Here is a 26,629-nt window from a genome sequence, read left to right on the forward strand (position 1 = left end):
ATCAGCCCCGTGGAGCGGCGGCTATCCCATCTCGAGCCCCACATTTTAGATGCAGGAAGGTAGGGAGGGTAATGGGAGTTGGTCCAAGGCTTCTTCAGCTTGCCCCCTGGCCCAGCCACGGGGCTCCAGAAGGGGCAGTCAACTGCCCGATAAGTAGTAAGCCCAAATAATCAGGGGCACCCGAGGCAGACCCTGCCCAAGATCCTCTACTGCTGCTCCCTACGCACGCTTTCACAAAGATCCCCAAACCCCAAAATTCAGCCAGCTTTGCATACTCTGTGTCATCTCAGAGTTCCTGAATGGGGAAGATCCAACTCTACAACTGAATTAGTACTATAGCAGAGGGGATGGTCCCCAAAAAAACACTAGAGGGAGAATAGGAGTGGGAAGAGAAACAAAGCTTACTCTGTCACCGAGGCAACCATAAAACCTCCAGCTAAATCTATCTTGTGAGCTCACCGCCCCATTAACATGCAGGGCCAGGCTCTGCGCCAGCCCAAGCCACATTCATTTGTGCGAAATAAAGGTGGGGGGAGGGGGCTGCTGAGGAGGGGGAAGCAGGGCTCAGGAGGCACAGGGGAGCTTGTGAGAAGAGGTTATTTACACCGCCGTCCTGACCTTCTGGAGCAGTGCTGGCTCCGATAAATAACCCGCTCAGCACCGTTTTAGGGGGGGGCAGTGGGCTCAGGGAAAGGGAGGAGGTGCAGGAAGGGGAGCCTGTCTGCTCCAGCAGCCCCCATGCAGGTGCGTGTCTCTTGGTTACTGATGGCACAGGAAGGAGGCAGCTGGGGGTGGAGGGAGGAGGGGCCGGGTAGGGGGCCAGGCAGAGTAGAGAAGGGAAGGTGGGAGGAAGGGAGGTTTCAGTTCTTTGGACTCCGGAGAGAGGAATACGCCATCTCCACCCTGTCCCTAGTGTTCATTTCTAAGTGAAGGGATGGAGTGATGCTGAGGGAAGTAAATTATGTTTAGAGAAAGGGGTGAGGGGAGTTCCTGAGGTGGAAGAAATGTCAAAAGAGTGAGGGCTGGAAGAATGAGCACAGTAGTTACCAAGAGGAGCACCTCCCCACAAAAATACACCAAAGGCAATTGAGGGGGAAAGATGCTTTATTCCCAATGGCTAGTGCAGAGTAAGGTCCATGGGCAGCTGCCCTCCATTTCCCACAAGCCTGCTCCTGTCCCCATCTCTTCCTTCCAGGACTTTTCTGCTCAGAATGTGGCAAACTGGGGCTGGAGATAGGAGTGGGCAGCTGTGAATGGTTCAGACTCAGGACAATAGCATGAGAGGGAACAGAGGACTGTTTCTTAAGGGAATGGTATATGGAGTCAAGAAGGGTCACATCAAAGAGTAGTGGCTGGTCTTCTACCTTCCCAAGGAACCTCAAGGCTCACTGATTTAACCAAAGGTGACTGTATTTGACAGAGGTTTCACAATAGAACAAAGCTCCAAACTAGCCCCCTCTGGTGTCCTTGAAGATAAATCTTCACCTTATTCCGAGTCTCAGAAGGGTAATTCTAAAATTTTCTTACTGCCCCTTATCCCCACCCCCACGCCCAAAAGAATCCTATATCCTGCTGCCCAGCAGGAGTGAGGAAAGGCCAGCAAGATGGAGAAAAGGTTAAAATCAGGGTCTATAGACACAAGGCTGAAACATTTATCTTAAACGTATAGGGCTGTGATTGGGGACCGAAGGAACCCGGAGAATAGGGCATAAATCTAGCCCTCAACCAAATTCTAAGCAGAAAACTCTTCTTCCAGAGACTGGAAGCTGAGCTTTCTCATCCAGGAGACTGGCTCTGTCCCAGAACTGGGGAACATGGTGTACAAAATCCCATTTGTGGAAAGAGTGGAGATTTATGGGGGACCAACTAGGCGACAGAGACCCCCAAGATGTACTCTTTCCCAGGCCACAGAATGGTTTGGCCCTATAAATCAGGCCTGGGATTGGGTTTGAGAAGAATTATAGTGAATAACCGAGGAAAAGCGATGTCCACCTCCAATGCCACTCTCCTCTTCCAACCCCTATCTCATCCCAATTAGAGAGAGAGCAGTTGTCTTGCCTCTCCCTCCCTAAGCTTCCTTCCTCCTTTTTCTATGGTTGGGGGTTGTAAGCAGTAATAAGAGGAAATACTTGAGAGACTGATAAAATCTGGGGACCTCTGGATAGAATTATTCCTCTTCCCCCTGCATTGGGCTGAGGGCCAGGGTACATGCAGGGTGAGACCAGAAGAGGAAAACGGCACATTCTTCCTCAAGTTTTGATCCGGGTGTACTGTTCTGGCCCCCCAGTCTGTTCCCAATTCTGCTAGGGCTTGGGCCACTTCCAGGAACCTTACTGCTTGAATGATGGGAGAGATGAGAAAGCTGGAAGGGACATAACCCCTCTCTCTTTGTTCTATCCCAATTTTTGGTCTTTAGGATAATTTTGGGAAGAAGAGAAAAACAGGACAAAAGGCAAGAAAAGTTGTGAAAATAGAAGGCCCTCATCATTCCCCTGAAATGGCCCTGAGATCATCAGTGCAGAGCAGGAGGAGTTGGGGATGGGAAGTGGAGGCGCCACAGGAAACAAATGGCTCTGGGAGCGACGAGGATAGCAGGAGAATAATGGAGTCTTCATCGAAGCAGTGACCACTTGATCTGTTCCTTTGCCGACTGCAGTACCTGCAGACATAGGAGCATCTCACAGTGAAAACTTGGTTGGTGAAATGGGGGCCTTCCCATTTTTCTTGGGGTTGGGTTTCTTAGTCTTTTTACCTCCCTCCAAAGCCTAATTCCCTTAGTTTATAAAGGGATGTTAAAAATACTATGGGGGTTATGGAAAGCTCTGAGATGCAGGGCAGTTGGGAGATCGCCTGGGAGTTTTCTGAACCCCTTCAATGAAAAAAACTTGAGGGAAAAGAACACGTAAGCAGGGAACACAGAAAAAAGCCAAGAAAAATGGGCTTTAAAGTACAATTCCTGTTAAAGAATTCCCAGCAGGCAGAGAACAAAGTCCCTTCCCTGTATCAGGTAAGACAAGTGATAGCTGAAACCCAGGAAGGATGGATCTGTCAAACCTGCACATTCTGGTATGTGCATTCCCAGCTTTGCCCTCATTTGAATAATAAGAGAGAGGAGAGAGAGAGAGAGAGAGAGAGAGAGAGAGAGAGGGAATGAATGCACAAAAACCATCTGCTTAAAGCAAGCCTCTGCTGGGGAGTAAATCACAGAGTGAAGCTGCAGGCAGGGAGGGCTTGAAGGAGACAGGGAAAGGTTGAGAGCCATCAGTCAAAGAAAACTGGGGTGCAGATTGTAGAGAAAGGAGACTGGGCGATCCCAACAGAAAACATGTCTCAGGTCTCTGCAGTGCTGGGAGCTGAGAGGAGTTTTACTCTAGGGAAGAGATTCTTCAACTCCCATCTTTACTCTGGACTGGTGAATGGGAGATAAAGAGTGCCTACTCCTAGATAGATGAAGGAAAACCAGGAACATACCTGAGACACGGTCTGCTCTGTAAGAGGGACATCTTCACCCTATAATAGAGAAAGGTGGTCAGAGTACAAGACTACAACAAAACCTTCGAGGGAAAGGGAGCCTCACGGATTTTGGTGAGAGGAAGAGGATGGGAAGAAAGAATATCCTTAAATTGAAGTCTAGTTGGAAGATAAATAGCTTTGACTCTCCTGTTCCTGTCCCAGATAAAGGGGCATAAAACAGGCCGTACTTCTCATAGGGCTAGATCTGATTAAAGGAACTTTAATTTCCCTTGCTTTAGGGGCAGGATGACCTTATAAAAGACCCACCCTACCTGGATACTCTGATCTCCATTTCTCTCAGCCTATGAGGGGGTGCTGACACCCCAGTTAGAGAAAATTTTTCCATGAATATCAATCTCACAAGGGATGGGAAGGGATGAGGGGAGGGCTGGAAGAGTGTGTGTGTGTGTGTGTGTGTGGTAGTTTAATGGATACTGCAAGGCCTAATGGATAATGACAGCATGTTAATTTGAATAAACTGCTGCAACAGCAGCCCAAGAAGGGAAGAGTGGGAGTGAGGGTGGGATGTGGGAAGACCCTCCCTCTTTCCACATGCAGACATATGTTAGAGAAGAAGATTAAACTATGCAAATGGAGCCTGTGGCAGTTAAGGGAGAAGACATTTCCCATTACCCAGCACTGACTGCTTCTGCTTTGTGGAGGTCAGAGCTGGGACATTCCTAGAACAGGGAGTCAAATTTGTCTCCCCAATCCCTTCATTCCTTCACTATAACTTGCTATTGTGATGTTCTTGCATCTGCCCCCAATGCGAATTACAAGCACTCCCTCTATACCATAAATGTCCCCTGTTTAGGATTTCTAGCAAAATGAAAAATGCAGAGAAAGACTTCCTGCTAGAAAGATTGGAAAAGATAATTCAGGAGGTGATTCTGAGTTTCTAACTCAATGATCTGAAAACAAAGGGAAAGTTCCCATCTATCTGAGATGGTTGGCATCAGTCCCATCTGAGGACTGAGATTACCTGTCAAGCTCTTTTTAGCTCCAAGGTTCTGAACAGTTTTGCTCACCCTTTTAAATATTCTTTCAGCAGCTATAGAGAAACTCCTTCCTATTCCCTTCTAAGAAGAAGAGGGGAATTGAAATGTAGGGAGTTTTTTTTTTTTTTAAGTTTAAACCCTCAAAGGGTAAATCAGAAAGTGTTCAGATACGGAATGAGTCTAGCCTGCTGGGCAGGAAGGCACTTACCCGTAATGCTACTCTGTGTACCACTTGCTGCGGGTCACTCTCTAGTATCACCCTGTGGAGATAAACAGGAAACTTCTACCCACCATGGCCAGGACAAGTCCGACTTGGGAGAGACATCTCCCCTGACAGGATGCTTTATGTCAGAAGAGAACTTGGAATCTACAATTTCAGATTGAGTACAATCCCCTCCTCTCCAGCCCAGAAGACTCACCCTCCATCTACAATTTCATCTACAGCCAGGAAGAGGCCTTCCATGTTCTCCAGCAGCGCTCGCTTCTCAACATTCTTCCTGGGTCCAAAAGAATAGAAGGAAGCCAGGTTGTAGAAAGGAAGAAGCTGGGGACACTAACTGTAAGGAAGCACCCAAACGAGGCTGGCACATTCCTCAATCTTTTCAAGAGGAGCAGAGAAACCCCCTTTGCCCCAGAATGCACATCCTCACAGCTGAGCAAGCTAGTGCCTGGTTCTCCCTGCCCTTCCTCAGACTCCAGGACCATAGGATTTAGAGCTGAGGACTTTGACAATCATACAATCAATTCCCCTCACTCGGGGCAAAGTTCCAAATAGCTTTCTAGAATGGCTTCACCAATTTACTGCTCTACCAACTGTACATTAATGTGCCTATTTTCTTGAAGCCCCTCCAACATTTGTTATTTTCCCTTTTTGTCAACTTTGCTAGTCTCTGAAGAAAGTTGCCTAATTTGCATTTCTCTACTTATTAGTGATTTGGGGCATTTTTTTCAGGTGGCAAGAGGAATAGTTTGAATTTCTTAAGAACTGCTTGCTCATATCCTTTATCCATTTAAGAAGTAAGTAGTGGCTCTTATCTTAATAGATTAAAAGTTGCTTTACAGATAAGGAAACTGAGGCCAAAGTAAAATGCCTTAGCTAATAACAGCCAGCATTTCTATAGCCCTCCAAGGCTGGTGAGGTACTTAAAAAGGATCTCGCTGGCTCTTCACAACAGCTCTATGAAGTAGGTCCTGCCATTATTCCCGTAGGGTCCAAAGCTAGCATAAGTCTAGAGTGGGATTTGAATTCTCCTCCTTGAGGCTGGCTGGTGGCTGGGTGCCTACTTAGAGCCTTCTACAACGCCCTCTTCTTTCCCTTCTTTCCTTGGTCTTTCCGTGTTATTTCAGGATTCATCCAGTCTGTATTTCTGAAGACACGGCTGATTCTTGGGCAATTCAGCCTCTCTGCCCTAGGAATACTGACATCACTCAAGATCCCTTCTAAGACATTTTGGAAAGATGGTCGTTTGGTATCTGCTCAAACATCCTAGAGCCTGAGGCTAATCTCAGCTCCAGTTATTTGAGTTCCTTGTGCTACCCCCAAATCTTGCCTCTCTACAACTTTTATTCACTACTCTTACTTCTGTCCTCTACAGCTACAAAGAGAACTCCTTGTTTCTATCTGCAGAAGGCTACAATAGTGCCCCTAATCCTTTGCTTTTCTATGCTAAACACCTCCAAGATATCAACTCATCTTCCTAAGAGAGGACTCAGGGACTCATAATCTCAGATTGTTCTGATGATATTTTCATCAAGACCAGAACAAGGCGATTAAAGGTCATTCATTTTCCCTAGTCAAGTCACATCTGGAACATTATGTTTGGTTCAGAGGGCATATTCTGAGGATGCTGACAAACTGAATTGTGTAATAGGGGTCTGAAATTATGAGTCCATGTCTCCACCATATTGAACTTTCTAGTTGGCAGGTCACACTGTGGATTCAGAGTGAGCTTGCAGTAACCTTAAACCTTAAATGGACATAGAGAGGATATAAAAGAAGAACCAACTTGAATGGGGAATAAAATAACCATCTATTTATACTACTTCCTTGATCTAGCTCCTCAAAGACCTCATTTAAAAAAGCAGGATCTTAAAATGCAAACCTCTTAGCATCTTGGCCAGGTTTGCACAAAATATGAAGTGAGGATTCCCGAGTCTTCAGGTCCAAGACCAGAGGGAGGCCCCCCATTGATCTGAATTTGGCAGTGGGTGATTTGGTCAGTAACATCAATGAATTGTTTTTGGCCTTTCCTTTTTTACTCTTTCACCTAGAACAAAGGGAATCATATATTCCCCTGCTTTGTCTAATGGACAAATATGGAACTGAGAGATGCAGTGGATAGAGTACCAGCCTTGAAGTCAGGAGAACCTAAGTTCAAATCTGGCCTCAGACACTTAACATTTCCTAGTTGTGTGTCCCTGGGCAAGTCACTTAACCCCAACTGCCTCAGCAGAAAAAAAAAGGAACTGAGGACCTTAGAGATTTTAGGGAAAAAGTCTATTTCTACCCATCTACAAACAAGACTACTTTATAATTGGGACTGAAAAGAAATGGAGACTCTCTACTAAGGAAGGAGATTGGTAATGGGGAACAAAGAGTCCTGGGTTCTAATCAGGCCATTACCATTCCCTCCTTATAAGTTTTGGAGTTTCTCCTTTACTACCTCAAACTACTACCTTAAATCTGATCTTCCTTTAAAAAGCTTCTTATACTCCTATTTAGATTCATGTCCTGCATATGAATTCAGCTAAACAAGAAGAGCAGGGTAAAGGGCATCCCTAATTTCACTTAAAGTTCAGGAAGACATTGTCAGAAGACAGAAATAATGCAGCCAAATTAGGGTCAAAACTCAAAAGTATCGGACCCTTGTCCACTGATGACTTTTCTGTGACAATCTTTCTTTCCCCCAGATATTCACAGGGGAGGGACTGATAGCCAGAGAAGATGAGGCAGCAGGTAGTACAAAGAAAACTGAATTGATCCAACAGAAAATGTGAGTTCAGAGACCTGAGATTCGAGATAATGAACAAATCCCACAATTTTAACCTTATTTTTCTTGTTTGTAAAATAGAGATTCTAATTATGTTACCTCATTAAGAGTGTGAGGGAATGAGAATGTGTGCCCAATACTTTGTAAAGCATTACAGAAATGCGAGTCATTATTTTTCAGATTACTACTAGGAGCTCTCTGATTGGGATATACAGAGCATGACGCAGATTCGGCTCACTGCCATTCTTGTCTTTAGATGGAAGACTTCATAGTCGAGAGGACACTCTTGTGATATGATTCAATGGGGTAGATCTGCCTCATCCCCTGGGGCTTTGGCTGAAACAATTCCCAGGAGAGCCCACTGAGTCCTAAAGGGCAATCACATGCTTCCTCCCAACCCTTCCAGAGATGGCCTGGCTTACCTCAGCATCTGGCTCAAAGAGTCAAAGAGGCAATTCAGAACAGCCATTAGCATCAGCTGTGAGAGCAAACAGAATAAGGCAGAAGTTTGGTGAGAGATCCAGAAATCATCGACTCTTTCTGAGAACTAAATCCTCTAATGCTGACCCAAGAAAGAAAGGTCCATATAGAGATGCCCCAAAGCATGGGGATTAGGTAAAAGGATTAAAGGGAAAAGATTCTGTGGCCTTAGCTATTCTTACCTAGAACATCTAGTCAGAACCTTTCAGTCATGCCTTTGCCTTGCCTTGGAGAGGGGGGAGGGGGGAGGAGAGGGAGAGAGGCACTCAAAAGGAATAACTGGATGAAAGGTCTGACCTTAGCTTGTGAGGAACAATGAACTATTTGTTCCTGTCTTCTCCACACATGAGATGATATATAAAGTGAAATATCATGCTGCAACAACATGGGAAGGGTTCAACACCAGCATGAGCCAAGGAATGGACAAACTGACCCAGATTCCAACAAATATGATCCAAGGTTGGTAATTTCAAAACAGACTCATTCATCACTTTCCCTTTCCTTATCCTGATAAGGCATGCTGATGGCTACTCACAAGCTTGTGTGTTGTATATAGAAGTAAATGGTTAAAATATGGGCAATGCTTCCCACTTGGCAGTGACAGATTGTTTTGAGAAGAGCTTTCTGATAGGTCCATTTATTTATGAGTCACATCCTGACTACCATTTATTAGCTTTGTGATCTCTGAGCTCAGTTTCCTCATCTGTAAAGTGGAAAAAATACTGCTTGTATTCTTATACTTCCAATGGATCAAATAAGAAAATGAAAAGTACTTTATAAACCTTAAAGCTAACAAAGTGATAGTTATTAATAAAGACCATTTCAATGTCTCAATCTGGTGAGGAGGTAACTTCCAAAGGTTATTATAATAGAGCACAACCTGGAGGAAGTCTGGGGCAGGAGGTGTCTTACCAGACAAAATTTGATTTTGGGGCCTGAGTGATGAAATCTATCTAATTAACTTTGGAGAGGCTCATTATCAAAAGGTTGGCTGTGGCAATTAATGAAGAACACACAACAGTTATAATTTAAGAGCTCACACTTCTATGACACTCTAAAGGTTTACAAATTTGTTTTTCTTACAACAATCTCATGAGATAGAGAAGGTCAATATGCCTGTTTTATAGATGAGGAAACTGATATTCAGAGAGGTTAAGGGACCTGCTCAGGATTCCACAGCAAGGACAGCTTCTAAGTCTCTAGGCTCTAAGCCTGGCCTGGCTCAGCTCCCTGGATCTACTTGTCTTTCTTAGTAAGGGTTATTATCTCAACTGGTGAGCACCTGTCACTAGGAAATCAATGATATTTCAAAGTATTGAAGGAATTGTGAGACTGGCTGTGAATACTGACTTCATTGGCCCTGTTAGACATAGACAAGATATCAAAAGTGCTACAGATTATCTCTTGGGTTGGGATGGTCCAACAGGTTAGACTCAGCATTAACAATAAGACTGAGGAATCTTACCTCATTTTCATAGGAGCTGCCAATCACATAGAAGTAGAGATCAATACTGCCTTTGTACACTACAGTCAGTCCTTCCAAGAGGGCAATCTCACCTGGAGAACAGACAGAGGAATGACTCAAAGACCCAACACAATGAATGAAAGGAAGAGCTGAGAGGAGCCCCAGGCAGGGACCCAAACAACTTAAAGGCCTTGGTGTATGGTAGCCTCCAAGGCAGGGGGGGGAACCTCCTAAAATCAAATTCTTTCTCCTCTTTGGAAACAGGGTTGGGGGTGGGGAGGATGGAGCCGAGAAGAGTTTGGCCAGATCCTCCCACTGCCGCCCCATATTTCCTTCCTTGTGGATGAGGTGGGAAACCAGTCAATCCTTTGGAGGTGAAAATGCAGAGCGGTCACCTTTACAGACTTCCATTTACCTGCCCTAATGGATGCGGTACAATAAGCAGAGCTGCAGTTAAATTTGTCAAGTGAGGCTCATAAATCCAGGGAGCAGACAGGTAGCTAACAGCCAACCTTCCAGTACAGTATTCCCGAGTGAGGTACACTCACCTCCCCATTCCATTTCTGAAGAGTTTATTATTGGGGAGGAATGGGGGAGCAGAAGAGGGAGAGTAGAAAGAAAAACCCAGGAGGCTGAGAGCAGCTTCCTCTTCTCCTGATAAAGCAGCCCAGCCTCTCTGTCCCTGCTTCCCACCCTGGCTGCCCAGGGAAAGGAGGGAAACGACCTACTGTCAGTCCGATGGGTCTTGTTGAAAATGTTCTTCTCAAAAGCCTTCTGCTCCTTGACACTGGGATAGGTGTCGTCATAGTACTGGTGGGAGTGAAGAGGAAGGGGCAGTCAAGATACAATGGGGGAGGGTGCCTAGGGAAGACTGCCCGAGGACTGCCTTCTTTGCTTTGGGGGTCCCATACTTCTCCAGTTTAACACCTGATCCTCCTCCTCTGTCTCATGCCTCCACTCTCCCACCCTCAGCTTAGGAGGAGAACAGCACAGGAAAGAGAGGACATTGGAAACAGAAACAGACACATAACCAAAAAAGGAAGGGAAAAGAAAAAGCAGTGATTGTGTACACTTTTGCTGAAAGACAAAGGGAGAAGGGCCCTCCCCCAAAGGCTCCAGCCCACAGGTCCCACAAGAAGCAATAGCTTCGTGAGGCAGTTGAAAAGCCTTGGCTCCTTCCCACACCCTAAGCAAGTGCTCCTGGGACCATTCCAGTCAAGTTTTTCCTGGGAGCTGCTGCAGAGCCTGCAGAAATGTCAGCTTGGCCCCTTCTGATTTCCAGGGAGCTCAATAAACATTGTGCCTTTGTCACCAAAGGCACAAAAGACTCTGGGAGATAGTGATGCATCTCCCTCTCAGATCTGAGTTCCCACTCATCACTGCAGGGAGCTAAAGCTTAGGGAAAGGCTTCGATAACCTTCTGAATGAGAAGCAAACGTTCTCTTTTTTCCCCCCATTTCGCCACATCTTGACTTCTAAAAGCAATTGAATCAGGAGCCAATTTGACACATTACTGAGTCCACTTCAGGCTCTCCCTGACAAGAGGGCAGGGACCTGCACTGCTAAATCGTTCTGCTCTTTAGGGGCCAATCCGTCGCAGTCAGCTGAAGACCTATGACAGATCTGGCATTTAGTAACTGGATAACTGTTTCAAAAGGTGTCCTGCATAGTTACATCCAATTACAGGATGGAACAGCTGGTGAATTCTAAACTAATCTCTACCTGCTGATTGATTTATGCTGTGCTCACCCAGAGCTAATACACTAGGGACAGAAGGAATTTCTCCAGAAGGGGGAGAAAAAGGCTGGGGGTTTAAGAAAGGAAGGGGAAACAGCATCCTTTCCTTTTCCATTCACCAGCTCGAAAACACTATGCTGGGGTGGTTAAAGGGTACAAGGCTGGAATCTTGGGCTTATAGAAAAAGGGTGGAAAGCAAGGACAAGGCCCCTGAGGTTCTTTCTGAGCACACTGAGTTTTCCCCTTAGATGATTTTTTTGTTCAGATTATGACACTTTACTCCATTTGGGGAAAAAACCAAAACAAGACAACAAAGATGCAGCAGTATGCATTCTCTCCAGTGTAGGAGAAATAAACAGGTTTAAAGGAGGGGACTAAAGGGCAGAGAAAATGAAGTGGAATAAGAACACCTGCAAGGATATATCTGGAGGGTTACAAGGCAAGGAGAGGAAAATACTCAAAAGCTCTGGTGCCTGAGACAGTGGAAGGAGATGGCAGGGGCAGTACTCTCCACATATCTAGATCTGCTTGTGTTCTCACCTTGGCAAAGAGCCGCTCTCCATCATTGTCCAGGATCAGGATGGCTTTGACTGTGTACAGAGAAGGTTCCTGAAGAGACAGGGATTGCTTTTAGTTGGAGGGATTCTTGCCAGTGCTGACAGCCTCAATCCCTTCCCTCTCCCCTACTGGTGTGTTGATGGAAGATTTTAGTGTCCTTGCAAGTCTCCTATCCCAAATTCATCCACACTAAAACACCCCAGATCATAGAGGCAAGGAGTCAGGGTTATAAAAGAATGAGCATGACTGTAGGATATATATACAGAGTTGAAAATTATGGAAGACATTTTATAAGAAAGTTCTCAATAAGGATTAGAAGATCATATTTCTTCAGGGAAAAGTCCAAGGCAGGTCCCTAGTCCCCACTGAGCAATGATCAAGGCAGGTCAGAGAGGCTATTCTAGTCAACAAACACGCTGAATTCCTTTTCTCAGGGTCCTACTACCCTAACCTATTGTCCACATACAATTGCAAAAGGTCAATCAGAAGTGTTCTTTGCTGTGGGATTAATAAGGGCTGCAGAGGAACAATTCAGGGATGAGGTTGAGCATACACAGTTATGTTCTGGCTTCAGCAGCAATGCAGACCTATAGTGCGGCAGCAATGCGGAGGAGGAAAGAAACCTTTAACAAAGCCACTTCCATTCCAAGCTGAGGGAAACGTGTGTTCTTGTGCTCTGGGCTCAAGCACTGTAGTGCTGCCACATTCTCCCCCATTTGCCCCTCCTCTCACAGACATGCTGCTGTGCTTCTTCCTCCCCACCCCCTCCAAAAGCACCATAATGCTACTTGGGATTCCTGGGACAGTTTCTTGGCTCCCCTATCATCCCTATCTTTAACTGGGACCGTGATCACCACTACCCAAAAGGCAAATACAAAGATTGGTCTGCACTTGTGGGATTATGAAACCAAGAAAAGACCTCTCTGAGGAAGACAGAGCCAGTAAGAAGAGAATTTCTTCTCCCTCCAAGCTGCTAAGCTCTGAGTGTACAAGTTTCTTTGTGAAGGCCAGCCAGCCATGATGAAGGCATCTGAGGAACCACTACTCCTTTACTGCAAACATAACTCCTTCCCCACCTTACAACTCCCCAGTTATAGAGGCCTGAAACTTGCTCCCTTGAAGGTTTCAGGAAATAGGCTCATCAGGCACAGGGCAGAGAGTACATACACCCATGGAAGGGACTCCCAGATTTCTGTTATTTCACCTTCTAATCAGCACTTTATCACATTGGTGCTTCAGTGTTTATAAAGAAACTGTTAATGACTACGAGGTTAAAAAAAAAAAAAAAAAGTTAATTACCTGGCCTTGTCTAGAAAATTTTCATACAATACTAAAAGGGGCCAGGCCCATCATCCCAATAAGCTTGGCTGTTGTCAGAGGCTAACAATAACTTAATGGAAGGGAGGGGGAAAGATACAGCCAAGAGCCTGATGTCTTTGAGAAAGTAAACTGACGAAATAGACCTCTCTAAGGGCCTTTGGGTCACTTCTGTAGCATGCCTGACCTGAGAGAGAGCAGGGAGCACCCAGTCTTTAAGAATTCACACTAAAAGAGTTCTGAGGGATATAAGGAATCTTTCTACATTTACATCTCTAAATTTAGACAGATCTACCTGTTGAGATAAATAATTAGCAAAAATTTACACCAATCCCAATTTTAATCACATGGAACAGGCAATTGCTCTCTACCCCTGCAGAAACCCCCCAACAGCCACTTTCCAGTCACTAGTTCCTATGGTATTAGATATAGGAAACAAGAGAAATCTGTGAGTGTTGGGTTCCTAAAACCTTAAGGCATTGACCCACTCTTTATCACCCCTGAATCCTATCCCTTGGTTGAAAACCAAAAAAAAAAAGCCTCTATAAATGGATCCTCTCTTAAAAGAGGCTTTTTCTCTGTGGCAAATTAAGAGACTGGGCTAAAAGGGAAAGAGAAGTACTGTGGGCCAGCTGGGCCTGGCAAAGCCAAACACAATCATTACAGCTTCTGGGTCTTCCAGTCCAGCTGCTCACCTGGCTCAGCTGACAGTGACAAGTTTCTGTTCTTGGCTGTTTCCTTAAACTTACTTGAAAGTTTCAGCAATGTAACATTCGAAATCATACATATACTTTGTGGTCTACTATGAAAAATAGGAGAAGGGTAAAAAGAGCAGAGGAAAAAGAATGTAACTCCTCTCCAAAACTCTGCCGATAGACAAAGTCCTATGAAAAAGTGTGCTTACTCAAACTAAAACAGAGGTTAAAACAAGGCAAGAAACTGAATTCTTCAGGTAATTCCAGGAAAATGTCTTCCAATGACTGAATCCCCACTTCAATTCTTGACTTTGTTTTCCCCTAAGAGCTCCTCCCCTGATTCTTTCCTGGTGAGCTTTCAGGGCAGAGCCTACCTCTGCCTCCACCAAAAGCCCTTACTTCTTGAACAGCAGAAGAACCCACAGTTCTTCTGCCATAAAACAGATCATGCTAAGCCTCCGGAAGTCATTACTGATAATGTCATTTCATATAAAATTTTTGCAAAAAGGCAGGTTTATAAATAACTGCTATCAGGAAGGACTGTACTTCCTGCACAATAGCCAAGGCTTGACCTTTGAACAGAGGCTAAGGGATGGCTGCTGAGATAGCACTGCTGGCCTGGGGAGATGTTTGCAGGATTCAGAAGTCTGTCCTTCCACTCCACTCCCCCCAACAGACAGCTGCTTGAAAGCTTTCGAGACAAAGTTCTGTGATGCACTGACTTTCAGAGAGCCACAGTCTGAGTGTATAACAGAACTTCACCTCAAATGCTAATGATGTCTGGAAAACGGTGGATGGAAGGGAGTTGAGGGGGAGCCCAGGAATCAGAGAGCTTTTCAGACAAGCATGTCCCTCTCATGGAAGCAACTGGAATGCTATCTGCAGCAGAGCTCAAAGAGTGAGCCACCAAGGATTGGCTCTCACACCAGCACCTTCCCCGGCGGCCTCTGCGCTACAGGAAGGCCAGGAGGTCAGGCTTTCCCAATGCTGCCCCCTATGGGCAGCGCTGCCCACCTGCAGCCACACTTCTCAGCCCTTTAGCCTCAATAAGCAGGAGACAGGTCCCAGGTACAAGAGCCTACAGAAACCCTGTGAGGTAAGCCCGAGTCGGACAATTCGGGAAGTCTGGAGAGTTAAGTACATCATTTTGCAGGCCCTCGCTATTTGGCAGAGGAAGTGAGACAGAGAGCTCAGGGGGCTGGCCTACAGTTAGTGCTGGTCGCCGGCGGCCCGATGGAGGCTGATTTAAGTCCATTTCATGCTGTAAGTGCTCAGAAAACACTGCTGAGCAAGGACCTCCATGTGACAGCCGAGAGGCCACGGCCCAGAGATAATGAACCGGGTCTACAATCCAGGAGAGAAAGCAATGACCGAGAAATGTGGGGATGCCGCCCGCAGCAGCGGGGAAAACCTGAGGCCTGGAGGGAGGGCTGAGGAAGGCAGCCCCTCCTCCCCCCCACATTCTATTGCCACCCACCTCTTCCCTTTTTCCTGCAAAGGAAGCCTGTCAAAGCGGGAGAGAGGCGGGAGTCCTGCACCCTGCTCCCAGTTCTGTGTGTCATAGGACAAAGGCTTTCCTCTCCCACTACACAGAAGCTCCCCCAAACTCAGGCAGGGGCAGATTTCACACACAAGAGGACCTTGCCCAGACCCAGGGATCCCAGAAATGTGAGTCCTCATGCATCTTCTTCAAATGTTACCTCCTCACATCAGACCACAGACTGGCAAGAATAGAAAAGTAAGGAAAAGCCTGAGGAAAATGATCACTGATGAGAAAACACCTTCCCAGGTGGGAAGCTGACAGTCACTCACCCAACTGAATTCAAGTCACAGATGACAGATTTAGAACTGGAAAAGAACTCCGATTATCTAGTCCAATCCCTCCATTATAAAGCTGAGGAAACTGAAGACCAAAGAGATAAAAAGATTTGTTTGAGATCATACAGGGAGTAAGTGGGGAAGGTAAGACTTGAACCCAGGTTGGACCCTGACTAGAGAGTATTTTTACCATACAGCATTTGTTAAGCACCCATGTGCCAGGCTTTGTGCTAGTTAGTGAAGGGATGAAGACAACAACATCCTTGCCCTTAAGAACTTAAGCTGAATTTCTTGGGGTGGGAGTAGAAGACAACATGTAAATACAAAATACATACAAAGTAATTTTCAGGGGAAGGGCAAAGATAAAATTCCTGAAAAAAAGTGTCACCTGACGGGAAGCCAAGGAGTCCAAGAGACAAGTGTTGAGAAGGAAGGGGGGATGGAGGGGTTGTGTCAGCCTATACAGTGGCAGGGGGGGTGGGAGATGTAATTTTATGTGTGTGTGTTCCTGTTCCTACTTCACTCTTTGTTCCTATTCACAATTTAAACACACACATACACACACACACTCTTGCTCACAAGCAAACAGTCCAGGTGGGTGAATAATTAAAAGTATAAGGGAGATATACCCTTTAATCCAGCCTGGATCCCAAAGAGAAAAGAAATCACATGTGCAAAAATGTTTGTGACACCCCTTTTTGTAGTAGCAAGGAACTGGAAACTGAGTGGATGCCCATCAATTGGGGAATGGCTAAATAAAGTGTGGTATATGAATGTTATGGAACATTATTGTTCTATAAGAAACAACCAGCAGGGTGATTTCAGAGAGACCTGAAGAGACTTACAAGAATTGATACTAAGTGAAGTGAGCAGAACAAGATTATGTGATGATCAACTGTGATGGATTTGGCTCTTTTCAAATTCCAATTGACTTGGGATGGAAACTGCTATCCACATTTTGAGAGAGGATGATGGAGACTGAATGTGGATCAAAGGATAGTATTTTCATTTTTGTTGTTATTTGCTTGGTTTTTCATGTTTTTTCACTTTTGATCTGATTTTTCTAGTGCAGCATAATGAACATGGAAATATGTTTAGAAGAATTGCACATGTGTAGCCTATATCCAATTGCTTGCTGTCTTGGGGAGGGAAGGAAGAGGAAGAAAAATTTGGAACAAGAGATTTTACAGAGGTGAATGTTGAAAATTATCTTTGCATATATTTAGAAAAATAAAATATTTTTTAAAAAGCATTAGGAAGAGTAATGTGCAATAACTTGGACAGGTAGGCTGGAGCTATAGTGTATTCTAGGCTGAGGAATCATAGGGAGCCACCATAGCATCTTTAGGGGGTGGTGTGTGTGTGTGAAAGAGAGAAAGAGAGAGAGAGAGAGAGAGAGAGAGAGAGAGAGAGAGAGAGAGAGAGAGAGAGTGTGTGTGTGTGTGTGTGTGTTAGATTTGTGTTTTTAAAATACCACTTTGGCACTGTGTGGAGGGAACTTAGTGGAGGCAAAGAGACCGATTGGAAGGCTATTGCAATAGACCAGACAAGAAATGATAAGCATCTGAATTATAGTAGTGAGTGCATGAATGGAGAGAAGGGGACACATGCAAGATATATGTGGAGGCAGGAAAGACAAGCCTCAGCAATTGGGAAGCCATTTAGGGGAAAAGAGAGTTACAACAGAGGCTACAAATCTGAATGGCTGGAAGGACTATCAAGTTTGAGATGCTTGTAGAATATCTCAGTGGAAATACAGGGCTGCAGCTGTGTCTATACAGACCTGGATGTCATCTATGTAGAGATGATAACTGATGATAATGCAGCTGATTAGATCGCTAATGGGGGGGGGGGGGCGGAAGAGACAGAGAGAGGAGAGCTAGAGAGACAGATGTAGGGGGAGATAGAGACAGACATGGGGGAGGGGAGATAGAGACAGAGAAAGAGAGGGGGGAAGGGGAGAGAAGAGGGAGGGAAAGACAAAAAGGGAGAGGGAGAGAGGGAGAGAAAGAAAGAGAGCATTCCAGTGCCCAAGAGGAGCAACATGATTCTGAAAAGAAGACCAAAGAGCAATCAGAAATGTAGATAAGAGTCAGAAGAAAGAAGCCTGATGAAAACAGTGCTCATTTATTCAAAAATTTTTTGAATGAATATTATTTGCCAGGAGGTGCTAACAAGACTCAAAATATCCCAGTGCTGCTACTTACTGTGTATATGATTCAGGGTTAGTCACTCAGTATTCTCATCTTTAACAAAGTTTCTTAAAACTGTGGGTCATGTATGATCCTATATGGAGTCATGTAACTAAATGTGTATGGGGGAAAGGATCACAAAATAATGATTATTATCAGTAAATATTTGATTTATATATCTATTTTATATATGTATATACATATATCCAGGGTTGAGTAAAAATTCCTCAAGTGAAAAGAGATTGTAAGTGAAAAAACTTTAAGAAGTCCTGGTTTATAAAAATGAGGGGTTGGAGTACAAGAAGTGCCTTCCCGCTCTAAGGCAATGATCCCATCACATTATAAATTCTTTTGGAATAAAGAATATGTTTTATTCACCATTGCAGAGGTGGTGAAAGAGTCACCATGATGACTAGTACTCAGAAAACCTGAGCTGTGGCTCCCAAGTGACTAGTTGTGAGACCTAACAAGGTAAGTCACATCTCTGTGACTCAGAGGATAACACTATGTGCATTACAATGTCATGTGCCAGGACTGTTGTTAGAGAAGTATATGTAAACTTTAAAGGGCTACAATGTGATTTGTCTACAATGTTTGCTGAAATAAAGGAGGAATGAAGTCCACATGGAGCATCAACCAGCAGAGGGAGTAAAAACCAAGCCCAGATCTAAACCAGAATACCAGAGCTCGGAGCTCCGTGCTTCTCCTTCCCACTGGGACGAGGGCTTTACGTTGACTTCAGAAGGCAAGGGAAAGAACTGAGACAGAGAGCCATTCTCTGAAAACTTGTTTGCTATGGACTATGTATGTAGTGAGACCACTTGCAACATCTCAACTATTATAAATTTGCATAAAATCATAAAATTGGATGACTGAAAAAGGTGAGAGAGATAGGACAAATTAGTTTCAAATGCAACAGGAGTGACTTAGATTGCATAACCTGATGATTTAGAGAGGTTTTCTGAAAGGAAAGTCTATCCCACAATGGAATAAGAGCTATTAGACTAGAGAATCTGTTCTATCTTCAGGTAAGAAAAAACAAGATGATTTGGAGGGCCCTATGTGCCCATGGATATGATGGTTGACATGCATCCACGAGCCAAATCCATCAACTATCCCATGGGACAACATTTCAATTTCTGTCAAGTCCTCTGTCATTCCTACTTCAGACAGGAAACCAACATGAGTAAATAGGAGGGATTCATTCATTATCTTCCACTCATCAGTACTCCCTAGCTTTCCTTGTTAAAAACCAGAACTCTTAATGATCATATCTACATAAAGAGGACTAAAATGAAAAGCAGTAGTTAACATGGGGATAATTTCAAGCCCAACTTTGATGTTTTCTTAATTACCTTTTCACTCTATGCTTTCCTTGTTCTCCCTTAACTAGCTGTCTCTCCAATACCTTTCCCAATAACCCTGGATAATTCAGGCAAAGCTAACTACCTTAATTAACCAGATAATTGCCTCTACTAACTAATCAGTAGACCAAGCCACTTAGGAGTCTGTTTTTTTCCCCAATCTAGAGAGGTCTCTTTCTCTTGACCATGTGACTACTTCCTTGGACCTTTGAGGTAATTTACACCTTGCCAGGGACTGGCTCCTTCCCACCACAGTGAGGGAGAGGGGAACAAAATATATAAATACGTCGGAAATGTATAACGAGGTCTTCTCGGAGGGCAAGGCATGAGGAGAGTTAGAAGCTGCATCAATTGCTCTTCAGGGGCTTTAGTTCAAGCTGAGGTCTGCTTCCAGCAATCAACCATTAAAACAAGCCGGCCAGAGTAACAGCACAGTTTATTCTGATCATTTAATTTGAAGTGTCAATAAATTAAACTTCAATCAATTAAACTAGGTGTGCAATAACCCAGATGGACACCCTGACACCAGCATAATCACAATAAAAATTTTTATGGCTGCCAGGGACCTCACCGGGGGCAGTGCTGGCACCGTTCTCGCCCCAGCCAAGAAATATATCTCCACGGTGTGAGAGCGAGGAGATTACTTCTAACTAAATGGAAAGGCCAGGCAGCAGCAAGGACACAGCTGGGAAAGGGGTACAGGGGACTGCCAGGAACTAGATGGGAATGCTTTGGGGGCTTAATGTAATTGATACCTTTGCTGGATCAGGGAAAGGGGTATTCTAGGCCAAGTGCCTCTACTGTTAGTGCCAAAGGAATCAAACAAAAAAAAACCCATTAAGATGATTCAAGAACTAAGGGGCACAGACGAACATCAACCCTTAAGTTCACCGGGTTGTTTTCAGTTTCCCTTCTCCCTATATAAACACATCTTCACCATCCTTAAATAGCCTAATTTTCTAAACAAAGTCTGGAATCTTGGCTTTGTTAACTGTTTGGAAACTATAGAGCTGTTATAGGAAGAGAAACAGTAAATAGCTCTGGAAGTCTAGACAACCAACACTAAAAGAGAAGATTGAGGATTAAATACAAGAATACAAAAGATGGCATGGTGCAATAGAAAGTGTTGGATTTGCAATCAGAGACCTTAGTTGAAACCTTAGTTCTGCTACTTACTACCTGTGTAAATCAGAGCAAGGCTCTCTGAACCTCAGTTTATTTGTTTGCAAGTTTAAAGGCCTGAACTAAATGATCTCTAAAATAACTTCCCAATCTAAACCAACGATTCTAGGTAGGATCTATAAGAAAGATGATTCACTGCTTAGAAGCAAAGGGTGAGGGAGAAGAGCAGGAAACTGAACCACCATCTTTAAGGTTCTGATAGCAAATAACTAGATCTTTCTTCTTTTCAATCAGAAAGAAAAGGAAAAGATTACATTAATAACTGAGAGATTAATCACAAGACTGATTTAGCCAATAGGACTGTTAAGAACTTGAAATGGGGGAGGATTTTCCTTCCTAAGATGATCTCGTGTAGGTTAGACATATATCTACAGAGAATGAGGCGATGGGACATTCAAGAATTCTACAAAGCTTTGATTTCTACAACAAACAAATGAAAAAGCATTAATTAAGTGCTCACTATGTGCAGAACACTGCACTAGGTACTGGGAATACAAGACAGTCCTTGCTCTCAAAAAATTGACTTTATAACAAGGAAAGACAACATAGATAGAATCCATAGGAGCACATTAGAATTCAGAAATCGCCACAATCAGGGCAGAACCTTGCCCCATGATCCTGTGCTGACTCTAGGTCCAGAGTCCTTCCAAATGAGCAAACACTATAAAAATAGTGAAGAAGCAGTGAGGTAGTGCAATGGATAGAGCACTGGGCCTGGAGAAAAAAGACTTTCTCAAGAAATCCTCAGATGGGGTCCCAAAGAGTTGTTCATGAGTGAAACAACTGAACAGCAACATTAAAAACTGCTAAAAGAAGTAAAGATCTAAGGATTTACTTAGTTAAGTACCAAAGGTTTCTCTAGATGTTGAGTTGGGGCTCTCAACAATTAAACCAGGAAATAATGTGAAAGAAGATACAGAGGGAGTTCGGAAAACAATCTGCCCTTCCCAGTAGGGGTACACTGTCAGACACTATCCAGGTTAGACAGTTATTTAATTCGGCACCACAGAATGATTATGGAGAGAGTTCAAGACCATATGGTGCTGCTCATTAGAGAAAGTGAGAAAAAAACAGTATCTCATTCTTACTGGTAAATATTTTAAGAATTAAACTGAATAATCAAAAGAATCTAAGGGATTTTGAAATGAAAAAAAGCAAAAATGAATTTATTTTGGGTATATGGCAGCACTAAAGGCAAAAAGGGGAGAAGATTGCCTAACAGGAAAGGAAAACCTTGGCTATTAGACCAAAGGAGAGGAAACAATCCAAAGAGAGTTCACAAATTAAAACTTAATGCAAACAGCAGAATACTGTGTTAATGTGTATGTAATCCAACGAAAGGAAAATTTGGTAAAACTGAAGAAACTAATGACCAAATGAATAACAAATGTACAATGTCTAGAAGCACCCACATACTAATAATGACTTTTAAAAGAACTAATGTTTTGAAAGGAAGATTTGGACAAAAGGGAAATTAAATAAAAGCACATTTAAATAAAAGAAAGAATCTGGGTCTAGGAAAGGGATCTGTATGGTAAAACTGGAGCTTAATTCATAATTTTACTTTTTGTGCATTCGCTAGCTAAACTCAAGTTTTCCTTTTACCCTCTATCACATAGGTAGATATCTGATAAACGAAATGAATGATTTCCAGAGTGAAGTCCAGGGATGCCCACTGCTACTATGATACTAGAATATCTGAAGTACAAATCAAGAGAAAGGCTGTATCAGAAAAACAACTACAAAATGAGAGGCACTGAGGAAAATCAAGACAATTTCAAACTCCTTATTCAACGACTCCATACACTCTCCGGAAAGGGTTATATTCATATACCTGTTCTTCAAGAAAGACACCTTTTAAAAAGGAAGGAAAACAAGCATCTAATTTTTAAAGGGTTCCATAAAAGAAGTTATCCCATTCACCACTTAAGTTAATGTTGTTGTTTTATAGTTTTATATATATATACACATACATATATACATATATATACTAGCTCCATTTTAAAATTTTCTATTTGGACTCTTCCAACTCCAAACTTTTAAGTTTCATGGCCACTTCGTGAAAAGAAAGAGGCATCCCCTGGATTAACCACCTTGGTTAGAAAAGAGTGGAAATGCGGTACTCTGATACTAAGGACGACCAGGCAGATGTTTTTCTCTTTGCTGGGAGTCGGAAGATTACTGCTTCTCTAAGATGTGGGTTGGGGGCAACGCTAGAAGGAAAATTCCCAACATATGTCCATCTTTGAGGAGAAGAAGGCTGTTGACTTTATTAACTGTCTAGAAACTATAGCACAGTATGAAGAAGGCGAAAAAACCCCTACAAAGCTCTGGAGTTCTAGACCACCTGTACTATCTGCACTTTTGGCAGAAAAGGACTTTCTTATAAGAGAGTCAAGTCCTTCATATAAAAAAGGGACAAGCGTAAAGGTCGTTATGGGGTGGAGAAAGAAAGGAGCATTTAAAAGATGGGAACAACAGGTCTGAAATCAGGGCCACAGGGTCCTCAGCAGGAAAGATGCGGAAGTTCCATAGGGTAAAAGACTTTGAAATGAAAAAGGACCCAGACATTGACCCCGTTCGCTCGGGTATAAAAAGCAAGGGGGATCCGGGGGTGACAACTTTTCTCCCCCTAGTCTCATGGAGGGACCACCTCTCCCCAACTCGCCAGGGCTCAAAAGTGCTATTAGGGAGTGAAGGAGCGGGCGGCGCTTAGTGGGGGATTATTCCTGGCGCCCCGCAGACCAGAGCTCCTCCAGCTTCACCTTCCCACATCACGACTCCCGATTTACGCAGGCCCTAATACAAGAGAGCTCCCTCCCCGGATGAGACTCCTACTCGAGCCCGAGGCTTTGGCCAGGGCACTAGGCCGCGCACTCTGTGCAGCACGGGCGGCGAAGCCAGTCCCCTGGAGATGGTTCCTGACTATCCCTTCCCACCGTCTGCTCTAACCACCCCACCCCCCGGTGACTAGAACTGGCTCGGACCGTAGGCCTCCCGAGGGACCCCAACATCCCGGGTGCCTCCCCAACTCCTACCAGGATCAACGCCTCCATCTTGCCCCGCAGTTGGTGCCGACGTGGAGCCACGGAGCCGACGAAGTCGCTGATTGGCTCCAGGCCCCGGCTCTTCTGACGAATCAAAAGGCAAAGCTTCCCTAAAGAAGGGAGGGCTTTCAACCAGGTCTTCCCAAAACAAGCGCGGGTTCTTGATTGTCAGCTTGATCAGTCAATAGCATAACCGAAGTAGACCACCAAGGAGGCGGAACGATCGGAAAGGGGCGGTGATTGTTTCCATGGGGATCAGGGGAAGCGGCAACCGCTAAATTTCAATTGGAAGAAGTGAAGGCACGTGATTTCCATGAGGCAATTTCCTTCCAAGTCAACGCGGGCGGGCGGACGGGCGGGGAAGAGGGAGGTTGTTAACTTGAAAGTTTCAATACTTCCTCCTTCCTCACGTCTGCTGTAGATTTCAAACAAATCAAGGAAACTTACATTTAAAATGTGGCTTGAACTTTCCTCTACCTTCCTCCAGCGCATCCTTTGCAGGGGTGGGAGGTCCACAAGTGGTGAAAGTGGCATATATTTTGAGTCTTTTCCATATGTTGATCACTTAGGCTGGTTATTTATTTGTTTTGTTTTTATGATATTCTTATATGGGGTGACTCTCTGAAAGGGGGAAAAGAAAAAAATACCGGGGGAAATCATAGTAATGTGAAAAAAAAAAAAAGACATCAATTAAGATTTTTTAAGTCCCAGGGTTTTACAGTTAATGATGTTAAATGTGAACTTATTTGATTTTACTCATTCCAGTCTTTCAGGATCTGTTTCCTAGTTTTGTCTGAATATTCTTTCCAACTCATATCATAAAGCAATCTGTGTCCAAAAATAAAAAAAATGTTGAACAGTACAGGGTGGAAGATGGGCCACTTGCATCATTTCCTTTTTTTTTTTTTTTTTTTTTAAATTTTTTTATTTAATAGCTTTTTATTTACAGGATATATGCATGGGTAACTTTACAGCGTTAACAATTGCCAAACCTCTTGTTCCAATTTTTCACCTCTTACCCCCCCCCCACCCCCTCCCCTAGATGGCAGGATGACCAGTAGATGTTAAATATATTAAAATATAAATTAGATACACAATAAGTATACCTGACCAAAACGTTATTTTGCAGTAGAAAAAGAATCAGACTCTGAAATATTGTACAATTAGCTTGTGAAGGAAATCAAAAAACTTGCATCATTTCCTTAGGGAAACTGAGATCCAGAGAGATTGTAAGTGAATATGATCTCTATATTACCTTTCAGCTCTAACATTTCATGATTTTTAAAAATTGCACTGTGAATTTAGAGAATATGTAGATTATTGTAGGTGGAAGAGGATACTTGGCAGGAATTGGCCAAAAGTGGGGACAAGACCAACAGGTGGGGATAATGAGATGAACAAAAACATGTTGGATAGATAGTACAAATCATGTAGAGCAAGGCGTCTTGAACTTTTTCTGTTCTTGACCCCTTTTTGCCCGAGATATATTTACATGACCTCAATAATGTGATTTATGAGACAATTGCTGGTTCCAAACAATGAGATCATAGACACCAAATGTTGGAGTTTGGTTACTGAAGGATTTACATTGGCCATTCTCTTTGGCAAAAAAAATATGTTTATTTAGAAGAAAGATTATAGAATATGAATATGAAATAAATATGGTAAATATGAAATAAAGTTGGAAGAGCATATAGTTAGCAAGGAAAGGGGTTTCAACAATTAGTGATGGAAAAGACAAATTCCCTAGGAGAACTCACAATTAACCAGAAGAAAGGGAACATCCCATGAAATTAGAGTATGCCCTTAGCTGGCAGGCTAATTTTATAGAGAACTGTAGCACCCTAAAAGAGTTAGTTATTTATAAGAAAGAGAAAGAATAGAGGCATGGTAGGGAATGAGAGGAGAGACATCACATTGCATGGAGAAGGGAGGGAGGGAAAGACTATAAAGTAGACTTATGTGGTAGACATAAACCCAAAGGGGTTCAGCAAAAATGGTCTGAGCCATGGGCAGCTTTATAACAGAAATCGACATAACTTGGATATCTGACTGTACATAGCAAGGTGGGCCTGCACATGACCTCCACAGAGGGTGGGACTATGAGGCTAAATTGATCCCTATCAGTGCCCTTCCCTTCCCTGTCTGCTCTAAGGGAGCAGTTCCAGCAATACTCCATTTTTTCTCACCCAGTTACTCAGGAACCCATCACCCAGTATGTAAAATAGATATGCAAATCAAACATCCATTGCTAATAAATCACAGTTTGCCATCCTCACAGTTACGAGATCTCATTTGAGGTCAAAAACCACAGTTTAAGAAGCTGGAATGGGGCAGCTAGGTGGCGCAGTGGATAGAGCATCAACCCTGAAGTCAGAAGGACCCGAGTTTTCAAATGTGACCTCAGATACTTAATACTTCCTAGTTGCCCAGTGACCCTGGGCAAGTCATTTAACTCCAATTGCCTCAGCAAAAAATCCCCAAACAAACAAAGAAGATGGAATATAGAGGTATTCCTCTTGGCTCAAACAGAAGATTCACTTAGTGAAATAGTAGGAGAAAAGTCTGGTAGTTACAACTTCTTTCTGATGTTAACAGCGAATCAATGAAGAGAGAAGAGGAATGACTGTGAAAAAAGTTTCTCCTAAAATTTAGTCTTCATGTATTGCTTTCTGTGGTATGGTGTGGAATAGCACAGAAGAAGAAAACAGAGTCTAGAAGAGGAACCCAGACCATTTGAGTATTGTAGAATAGAAAAATGCTGTGGGGAGGATACCGTTAGAATGCTGAAAAAAATAATTGCTAGAATTTTGTAACTATCAGTAGAGGACCTCTAGGTAATTAAAGATACCACGAAGGTTTCAAGTATGAGCAACTAGGAAAAGAGAGATACAGTTATCCTTTTCATATCTCAACTTTCCCCATTCCAATTTTGAAAAATCACCAGTTGGCATAAAATTTAAATGGGAATTTTGGGGAAGTTTTGCAGAAACGGAAGATGACATGAAAAGGCCAGCAGACCACAGAAAAAGTTTAGAAATTTACAAACCCATTTTATATATATATATGTATATATACATATATATATATAATATAGTATAATATAGTCTATGATAAAACATTTAACCTAAATTTTACAATAAAGTGCTGTAAATACCCCATACATGAAAAAGAAAAATCATACTTCCTTGGTAAGAAGGAAGGGCCAAAAAAATTTTACTCAGATTTTTCCAGGTTGCTGTGAGGGAGGGGGGATTAGGAGGAAGGCACATA

At 43.4% G+C, this 26,629-nt stretch overlaps 1 protein-coding gene across 1 annotated transcript; it reads right to left on the bottom strand.

Moving 5' to 3' along the window:
* Nucleotides 1–1,086: 1,086 nt before the first annotated feature.
* Nucleotides 1,087–23,523, bottom strand: COPZ1 (COPI coat complex subunit zeta 1). Its single transcript, XM_003772321.4, has 9 exons — nucleotides 23,348–23,523; nucleotides 11,724–11,792; nucleotides 10,175–10,256; nucleotides 9,447–9,538; nucleotides 7,924–7,979; nucleotides 4,931–5,008; nucleotides 4,720–4,771; nucleotides 3,472–3,510; nucleotides 1,087–2,659 (listed from the first exon to the last, which is right to left on the bottom strand). The coding sequence occupies exons 1-9, from the start codon at nucleotides 23,363–23,365 to the stop codon at nucleotides 2,612–2,614; spliced, it is 534 nt and encodes a 177-aa protein (XP_003772369.1). The 5' UTR covers nucleotides 23,366–23,523; the 3' UTR covers nucleotides 1,087–2,611.
* Between the last annotated feature and the right edge of the window lie 3,106 nt (nucleotides 23,524–26,629).

Source organism: Sarcophilus harrisii, chromosome 5 (assembly GCF_902635505.1).
Source record: "Sarcophilus harrisii chromosome 5, mSarHar1.11, whole genome shotgun sequence".
Lineage (NCBI taxonomy): Eukaryota > Metazoa > Chordata > Mammalia > Dasyuromorphia > Dasyuridae > Sarcophilus > Sarcophilus harrisii.